Genomic DNA, 10,139 nt, shown 5'->3' with positions numbered 1-10,139 from the left:
AGCTTTTTGCTCGGCTTGTGATAAACTGACAAATTTTTTTATTTTATTTATTTATTCCCTAAGTATTTTGCCAAAATGTATTTATCGTCTTTAAATTAATAATTTATGCAATTACATATTAAATTACTAGCGGGTGATTAAATAAGAAACAACATGGGCAGTATTGAGGAAATTGAAACTGATACATGTTCGAAACAAAAATGAAATAAAAAAATATGACCATAAAAACCTCGATCAAAACACATTCAAAATATTGAAGTGATTGGTTCGCACATCTACGTGAAACCAGTAGTAAACTCGGATTTTGTTATGACAGCTTTATTTACTGATACCATTTTTGTATTCTAAATTATAATCTAAACAATTTTTAACTTACTCGTTTGCGCTTAAACTTTTGCGCTTTTGCAATAATATTGCATCATTAATATAATATGTAATAATCCAAGTAATAAAGAATAATCCTTAATAATACGCTAGTCAAGCAATAATATGTATAATATCAGTATTATTTGGAATAATACAATAATACTGACATAATATCAATAATATTGAATAATCCATAATAATCTTCATATCATATCATATAATATCAATATTATTTGGAATAATGCAATAATACCGGTATAATACCAATATTATCAATAATATCGCATACCATTGAATAATCTATGATAATCCTCATATTATATAATATGGGCCCAAATTTAAGAGAGTGTCACACCCCTCGGCAACGTCGGTCGGTTCGGTGGTCCGGGAAGAACCCACAGTGCAGCGCGCGGCGCATTACCTGGTTACTAGCTCGCGAGTAGCGACGGCGCGATGTTGCTTCGTTTACCCTACCGCGGCTGCGCGCTGAACCTTTATCGATCGCGGCGGTGCGTTCACCATTCTGTCGCGAAGACGCATTGTAACTTAAGCGTGTGAGGCTGCGCATTGTTTTCTTTAATCTAATACAGGGTGTCCGCCGGGAAGGTATACTACTTTGTTTGTTTATAATTGTTGATTAAATGAAAGAGAATGGATCTTATATTGATAAATGTTTTATTTAATGTCGGCAATTATGTATGGAATACAATATCAGATAAATGTCCGCCTCTGTTAGCCTCACAAATGCGAGCCCTTTTGAACACATTTTTCATTACATTCTCACACATTTCACGCGGTATTTCATTAATTTCATCACGAATATTTTGTGTGAGTTGCTCAAGCGTTTCTGGTTTGTTTGCATATGCCTTGCTTTTTAGATATCCCCACAAAATAAAGTCCGGAGCAGTTAAATCAGGCGACCGTGGAGGCCAATCAACATCACCATTTTTTTGAAATAACTTGTTGTGGAAAGAGGTCTCGCAGTAATTCCATTGTAATCCTGACTGTATGCGATGTGGCACCGTCTTGTTGATATCACATGTTAATCAAGCCCAACGTATGCAGTTGTGGCGTTAAAAAGTTTTCAATCATATCACGATATCGCTCCCCATTCACAGTTACCGTTACGCCGTTTTGATTTTCTAAGAAGTAAGGTCCAATGATTCCTCCTGACCAAATTGCACACCAGACTGTCACTTTTAATGGATGTAAAGGTGACTGATGAATAATTTGAGGGTTTTGCATTGCCCAGAACCGACTAGTCTGTTTGTTCACATATCCATTTAAATGAAAATGTGCCTCGTCACTCATTATGATTTTTTCATGAAAATCGGGGTTGTCATGGGCGATCTGTAACATCCTATTGGCATATGTACGGTGGCGTAAATGGTCTTGTGGAAGAAGCTCTTGTGTCAACTGAATCTTAAATGGAAACAAATGCAAAATTGTGGCCAAACTTGTTCTTTGAAGACCAAGCTCTTGAGCACGGCGTCGAATTGAGGTTGATGGATTGTTTTTGAACACTTTCTTAAGCAGCAGTAATGTTTTCAGCCGATCTTGCAGTACGTTGTGGCCATGCTTGGGCCTATCACTTACAGACCCCTTTCTGCGAAATCATTCACTACACGATAAATAGTGCGTTTTGTTGGCACGTTGTTTCTCCCAAAAATTTTACGTAACTTTCTCATCGTCACAGTAATCGATGATTGATTTTGATAAAATGTTTTAACGATTAAAACACGTTGGTTTATCGAATATTTTTCCATAATAAATTTGCCACGTGTGTACTTCACGACTGCCAAATATGAACTGTCAAGACTAACATTGACCACAATGGCGGCAAAACAAAGTAGTATACCTTCCCGGCGGACACCCTGTACTACATATTAACAAAAAAATTAGTAACTTCGTTACAGTATATGGACAGCGACAAAATCGAATTTGTGTCTGAAATTAAGTATTTGGGTATTCTGTTGGATCCGCAACTCTGTTTCTCAAATCATATTGATTATCTTTGTAGAAAGCTCAGTAAGAAACTAGGGTTTTTTCGACGTATGACTGCTTCTCTTTCGGACTGGACCAAACTGCTGGTGTACAATACTATAATTTTACCACATTTTGATTATTGTTCTTCCTTACTGATTGCTTGTACCCAGGGAGAAATTATGAGATTGCAACTCCAAAAGAACAAGGCAATGAGAATTATACTCGGGTGTAATATAGGTATATACTCCTATTCAGAGCATGTTGACGACATTAAATTAGCTTAACATACGGCAATGCATTGAGAAAACTAATCTTGTAATTGTTTTTAAAGTGGAACGTGGATTGATGCCTCAGTACTTGGGAAAGTTTCTGGAGCATAGGCCATAGGTCAGGGTTTCACGACTACAATATAAGATCAGGGACGAATTATAATATTGAAACCGTTCGATCAACCTTGTTGCAGAAATCATTGTTCTATGAGGGCTTACAAATGTACAACTCACTTCCAAATGTTGTTAAATTCTCAAGTACTTTTCGTGAGTTTAAATCTGGATTTTGTAATTATTTAATTAGTATAGTATGAATTTGATAGATTGTTTGGAGACCTTGGTGTTCATTTGTGTATAATATATTGTAATATAATATGCTGTTTTGAGTGTAATAGCCAGGTGATAAATGAATAAATATATAATACGTTCTAACGATATTTTAAAAATCTTTAAGAGATTATTATTCAAATGTACATAGATAAATCATTTAATTATAGTTGTTTTTTGTGGATTTATTTAATTTGGATGGGTTATTATACTTAAGTAAAGTTAACTTATGTAAAGTAATTTGTAGTAGTAGCGATTTTGCTAAATAAACATAAACAACAACAAATATATGGCACCCGAGCACCCACTGTGACGTCACACGAAGAAAAAAGACGGCCTATATTACTACGACTTAAAACTCAGGTTAATATTGCCGTCAAAATACGCCTTACAATTCCGACTTGTCAGCTGTCACTAGTCACTATGCTTTAGCTTTTGTTGTCTTTGTGTTGTTATGTCAAAAAATTGCCTTGCAGCATGCAGCTTAAAATAATTGACGTGGTGCACCGTTTGACAGATGACGATCAGCTGATAACCCTGAGGGAAAAACATAACCAAGAGAGCCATATAATTACTAATGTTTCACTTCTAATATTCTGGAAATAAGCGATTAAAATTTAGTTTTAGAGGTTTTATCGACGTAAAAATATCTGTATACAAAGCAAACTCATATAGGTACCCACATAACATTTTAGCCGCAATGCCATCGTTCTGTTCGGTAGTGAACTGTGGAAGTAATGCTGCGCGGGATGTAGGAGTTCAATTTTTTAGGTAAAACTATGGATCTTCAGAACACTTGAGAACTTCATACATAACTCAAAAGAACCTTTTAGAATACCGTCTGCGATAGGAGCCAACAGAAAAGTCAATGAAATAGCTCAACGTCGTAGACAAGCATGGATTATGGCAATCAAAAGGGATGATTTTACAGAGAGTAAAATCAAATATGCAAGAGTGTGTTCAAAACACTTTATAACAGGTACCTAATTATTTTGTTTTTATAAATATCCAGTCGAAAATTAATATCATTTCAAATATCATCATTCTTTTATCTAATAAATTTTGCAGATTTTTTTTATATAGGTACATAACTACATAAAACAATGAATGTTAAGCATCTAGGTAAATACCCTATTAAAAAACATGTAATTAATGTAAATTAAAGGAAAACCAGCTGATTTGTATGACCAAAGAAATCCTGATTGGGTGCCAACGAAACATATGGGGTACACTTCTCTAGCAAAGATAGCCCAGTCAAAAGGTTTGGAAAGGTTTAAGAGGCTACAGGAGAGAGTAAAAAGGGTACGATACGAAACAGGCATAATTTTATATGCAGAGATTTTATTTTTATTTAAACTTGCAAGAATTGCATTTTTTTTTTTTTGTAGAGCTTGAAGGTTTTTTTTTGCAGTACAGGTAGTTTATATAACATTATTAAATGATTATAGCAATCTAGAATTCCAAATGAAACACAACAAACTGAAGTGGATCAGCAAAATTTGCTTGAAGAAGTTTTAGCTGGACAAGCTGATGTTGTGGAGGTGACACAAACTGGAAATGGTGGTGACAAAGAAGTTACTAGGAGACTTGGAAGTAGCTTTGCAACATGCAAACAAGGAAATATACACTTTAAGAGAAAAAATACATAAACTTAGTTTAGATGAAAACTATTTTAGGAATGATAGGAAGGCAGTTTTATATTATACTGGGTTTCCTGAAATAAAATATTTAGATAATGTTTTGCAACTAATAGAGCTGTAGAAAACCATACCAATAACCATAACTCCTGTGTTGCTACATCCTCTATTAATATTGACCAAACTTGGTTAAATATTCTAGAGGAGGAGATAACACTTGGTCATATCAAACGAAACTGAAATTTCTTGTAATTTTGTTTTCATTATAAAACCCACCTTTCACTACAACAATAGATAACCTTTCCTATTGGAATGACAAAAGTCAAAATTTATGTCAATTTTTATTGACAAAACCCTTCTCAGAGTTCCAAATTGAACATTATCAGGTTTAATATTTATTAAGTTGTTGTTGTCTGTGTTCTGCCATTGTGTTCTTTCTTTTTTGGATTCTCTGAAGACGGTGGTAGATTTTCCACCGAAACATCAGCGTTTTTAGGTAACAAGACCGAGCCTAAGTCAGTGGTCTTGTGTTGGGACGACTAGGTTAATGTTATTTTCTCACTTCTTCTAACTAAGTTGAAAATAGTGTGAAATTCCATTTTCCCAACAAACCTTTTTTGTGTGAGACAGAAGACCCAATAAACAAAGAAAAAAAAATAATAGAGCTGTATTTAATCCCAAATTCCAAATTATCCAAATTTCAACAATTAATTCTCACTTTAATGAAATTGAGACTCAATCTCCAATTTACAGATTTAGGAAACAGATTTCTTTGTCATAGAACTACAACAGCTCGCATATTTGATAACACAATTCATGTGTTATATTGCAGATTTAAAAATTTAGTTGTATGGCCTGAAAGAGAAAATTTACAAGTTAACATGCCATCTTGTTTTAAAAATGTATTTGGCAATAGAACAGTAATCATCGATTGTTTTGAATTATTTATAGCGAAGCCTTCCAATCTGGAAGCTGCAGCCAGAACTTGGTCTAACTATAAACATCATCATATAGTTACATTTTTGATTGGAATATCACCCCAAGGAGTTATTATGTTTATCTCAAATGCTTATGGTGGACGTGCTAGCGATAAATTCATAGCAGAGAATTCCACCTTTTTAAATAACTTGCAGCCAGGTGACTTGGTATTAGTAGATAGAGGTTTTTCAATTTCTGATTCTGTAAGGATCTATTGTGCAGAGGTGCAGTACCCATCATTTTTAAGAGGTAAAAAACAGTTAGGTGCAGTTGAAATAGAAACAACTCGAAAATTAGCAAGTGTAAGGATTCATGTCGAGAGAGTGATTGGATTATTAAGGAGGAAGTTTAAAATATTATGTGGCATTTTCCCATTGATTGCGTTAAAAAAGGGAGATAATGAATTTGCCTTGATAGATCGCATTGTGGTGGTTTGTTCTGCAATGTACAATTTGTGCCCAGGGATTATACCGCTTGATTAATCTTTCTGTCTGCTTAAGGCGGAAGTAAGTTCCTGGTTAGTAAATCGTTGTCATAAAGTTAAATTATATATGGTTACCTCTGACATGGTTTCTTTTGGTACATATAGAATGACGCAATTAATTGTTAAAGAAACATATAGGACTTTTTACGACAACGATTTTTTAAGTGCGAACGTCAATCAGTGTTAAATTGTTTTGTAAATAATATAATATATGTTAAATAGAGTAGTTTATGGTTTTAATAGTTATTTAAGTGCTGAGAGTGCAATTTTGATGTAGTTGTGAGTTTTTTAATTAATATTCATATAGTTTGTATTATTCTTGTGCGAGTAAAATGTGAGAATGTACTTTACATGAATAAAGAATACTCATAAGTGCAAGATATATCTATATTTTTAAAAAAGTACAAAAGAATTTTCGATGATAACTAATTTATTATTAAATATTTAGGAGTTACTAGCTTAATATTAAAAGAAGAGTAGAATAAATACATCATTTTTTGCTTTTACACTGTTTACATATCCATTCACCTCCGGGAATTGTCTCCAAACTTAACCCTACACATTGGAGATGGTACCACATAATATCACATGATTTGGAATCACATGCAATCATGGGATGGGTTTTGGAATCATCTTCTATTTGGCATAAACAGTATAGTGTTGGTTTACTGGAACCAGGAATTTCTTGCGCCTTCTGTAAAATTTCGGTCTCGTCAGTAAAAACTGTTTCCTCATACACATCTAGGTCTTTAAAAACTTCCCCTTCCCACAAAGGATTTTCTGGAGAAGCAGAATCTTTTTCCCTAGTGTAGAATTTTCCCAGCAATTCAGGGAAAAGTACTTTTTGAAAAAAATTCTTTGCCTCTCTTTGTTTTTCTGACCAAAAGATCTCATTAAATTGAACTTTAATGAGTTCAAAATTTTTTTTTGTCCAGATAACCAAATAGCATAATTTTTTTTCAGTCAATGCCAACTGCATTTGTATCTGGTAATAATAGGCGTGATCTGTCTTTAATGAAAGCTGGCCATTAACTGTTTGCAAAAACGAATTTCTAAATGTCAACTCTTCTACCACAGGGTCTCTTACACAATATGGACACTTTACTTCTAAAAGAGTGGCTTCACAGCAATCACAAGTACACATGCCATCAGGAGATGCGCCAAAATATGGCCACTTTGGATTGATACACAATCCTACCTTTGCTACAATAAAATGTTTATGTGTTTTTGCCATAAAGGTGGAGAAATCTTTAATGGCATTTTTTTCATGTTCACAGCCATAATCTATTGCTTTTATTTTGTACTGATGCATGGTTGGATAGCAAATCTCCTTAATAAGAGATAAAGAAGGTTTGTCAATTTTTGTTCTACAAGATCTCTTAAACTTCGATGCTGTAATTCTTCCCAATCTATATAAGAACCAACTCTTACACTTGGACTGTCCCCTTGTCTCCTTTTCAATAGTTTCACACTCTTGCAGTGAAATAACCATATCAATTTTTTCACCTAGAAAAATAAAAAAGAGTTTAAAAAAAATATATTTATTGAACTGAAACAACAAAAACAATTCAAGACCAAGTATTCTTTATATACTTACCAATTTTATGAAGTTCAGCAAGAGAGAAATTTGCATATTCCTCTTTAAATAATGTACTAAAATTCAGTGACTTCTTTCCATACATTGTTTCCATTAATTGTCCAGAAAATGGTGGTGTAATTAAATGCAGGACTGAACCACTGTCTTCTAAGTTTTTCAATAAATTATGCTTTTCTACACTAGAAAGTGGAGGAATGTCCAGTTTCTCTGCTTCTCGCTCCCTTATTGGCACCTCTTCAAAACATTTTTTTTTGGAAGTTGAAAAGTCGATCTCATGGACTCTTTTTGGCTCAATTGGTTTATTTGTTGGTGGCATCCAATATGCTTTTACACCTGTTGGAGTTGGTTCTTCAACTTTTCTTAAAAAGTCATCGATTGCAAAAAGCACTGAAGCGACATGTGTGCAGACTTCCCCAAGTCCTGCTGTACAGTCACAATGTGCACTGATTATGGGGCCTTGTTTTTCACAAATTATCCAGGGGGTTAATAATTTCTCACTCAGTCTTTGAGAATGCATTACCTTAAATTAATAAGACATATTTAAAAAAAACAGTTCTCAGAAATGGTAAGTAAAACAAAACCTACTTTTCCTACAACTACAACTTTGGAGGCAACTTGCTTCACAAATATTTTCTTCACCCATCCACATAATGCCTGATTATAGGCTTCAAGACTTTTATAAGCCTTCATTTCCTCCATTGTAAATGCACTTTTTGTATGGACCAAATACATAACAATGTCAGGGTAAAATATCTTCGGAAAGTTTGCCAGATCTATTGAGCAGTCTTTCTCTTTCAATAAATATGGATCTATTTGAATTAAAGCCACTTTCTCCACATATCTTTGCTGGTGAATGTTGTCAAGGGTATAGTAATAAGTACTAAACTCCATTTTTCTAGAATAAATAAGACATGCTGTTTAACAAAGAAAAGTCCTGTGGACTGCAACAAATCTCACATTGGAATTTAGACTATGTAAATACATACCTGGATGACTGATACACTATATCCTTAATATAATTAAGTAAAAACTCTAATCAGGATTAAAAACTCAACTAAAATAGCAAATCAACTTAGAAAAACCACAAGATCGCTTTACATTCACAATGTTCACATGCAAACTAAATGGCGTTTTAGGTTATGTTTTTCTTCCAGGGTGGAAAAATTGACATTTCTGACGTCACGTGCACCTCATCAATTGTCATTGTAATCTTACCTGGGCTAGCAGGCGTTGTGTGCATTATGACCATTGAAAAATATACATTTACTTGAATTCAGTGTATAATCTTCACCAATTATTAGACTATTGTAATAAAAATAAAATTATTTTAGCTGCATGTTAATTTTTTTGACACAACCAAACAAAAGCCAAGTGACAAGTTGGCATTTGACATCATAACAGATCCAAGTTGGCCTATCAGCGGAACTTGTTTTCTCAATGCGATACGCCGGGTGACGTCACAGTGGATGCTCGAGTGCACAATATGCACTTTATACCCAAGGGATTACAGGCGTTGTCCGTGGTTTGGTATTACTATTTGATAGTCCATCTTCACAGAGTGGAGACATTACATTCTTCTGAGATGGAATTTATAGGAAGGGGTAAGTTCGACTAAACGAAATATTTAAAAATGTATATTTATTAAGTATTGGATTTATTGTTTTAAAAGAACATTGCAGCAGCACAAAGATGTTTTCTTTACAATTATAGTACTTGATAGCCAGATGTTCAGCCCTATGCCGTAAATCCATTGACTTTAATATCAATATTGAAATAATTTCAATGAAAATTTACCACTATTTCAATTTTTGGTCACATAAGCCGCTTTCGGGTGACTCAATTGGAGCACTCCCGAGTTACTCCATAGTACTTGAGTCTGACTTTTGTATGTTCGGGTTCTCGAAGCGTGACGCTCCCGGAGCACTCTTGGCTTCCTCGTCCCTCACCCCTGACGCACCAACCTTTTACTTGGTGCTTTATGCTTCTAACTGTCACATTTTAAATTAACGTCGTTTTTTATCTTGTTGAAATGTTGAAAATTCTAGGTTAAATTTAAAATAATATAATAAGTTTGTAGTTTTGCTGGCATTTTTTAAAATGGAATTAAGTATCGTGGACCCTGAAAGTAATATAACTTACTCGTTTAAATTAAATGAAGATTATGAAAGGGCTCAGTATGGTAAGTGTTTAAATACTTACAAGTAATATATGAATACTGAGTTGCAAGCAATTTTTTTATTTAAAGATGACGAATTTGCCGCATCACTTTTAAACAATGCAATAGAGGAAAATGCCATAGCTCTTGACACTCAACAAGAATCATGTGAACTTTTCATGGCACCTCTTAATACCACATGTTTTGAAAGCAAATCACAACATATTTGGCAGCATGATGAAACTAAGGCCTTAATTCCATGCCAACTCATTTCTTCTTCTTCTTCTTCTTCTTTCTAGCCTGTCTCTGTCCACTGCTGGATATAGGCCTCTTCCATCAT

At 34.0% G+C, this 10,139-nt stretch overlaps 1 protein-coding gene and 1 long non-coding RNA gene across 3 annotated transcripts; one reads left to right on the top strand and one right to left on the bottom strand.

Moving 5' to 3' along the window:
* The first annotated feature begins 238 nt into the window (after window positions 1-238).
* Window positions 239-6,549, top strand: LOC145738421 (uncharacterized). The gene is made up of 2 exons (XR_014180741.1): window positions 239-3,719; window positions 3,782-6,549. It is a non-coding gene; the product is annotated as an uncharacterized LOC145738421 (long non-coding RNA).
* Window positions 6,538-9,332, bottom strand: LOC145738415 (uncharacterized). 2 transcript variants are annotated; one of them, XM_081993234.1, is made up of 4 exons: window positions 8,631-9,332; window positions 8,230-8,539; window positions 7,645-8,164; window positions 6,538-7,553 (listed from the first exon to the last, which is right to left on the bottom strand). In XM_081993234.1, the coding sequence occupies exons 2-4, from the start codon at window positions 8,533-8,535 to the stop codon at window positions 6,538-6,540; spliced, it is 1,842 nt and encodes a 613-aa protein (XP_081849360.1). In that variant the 5' UTR covers window positions 8,536-8,539; window positions 8,631-9,332. The 2 variants fall into 2 exon arrangements, with proteins under 2 accessions (XP_081849360.1, XP_081849361.1); XM_081993235.1 differs by having other exon boundaries at window positions 8,230-9,332.
* Between the last annotated feature and the right edge of the window lie 807 nt (window positions 9,333-10,139).

This window comes from Ips typographus, linkage group LG15, assembly GCF_016097725.1.
Source record: "Ips typographus isolate SLU linkage group LG15, UJ_Ityp_2.0, whole genome shotgun sequence".
Lineage (NCBI taxonomy): Eukaryota > Metazoa > Arthropoda > Insecta > Coleoptera > Curculionidae > Ips > Ips typographus.
This window is presented reverse-complemented; position numbering and strand designations above follow the sequence as displayed.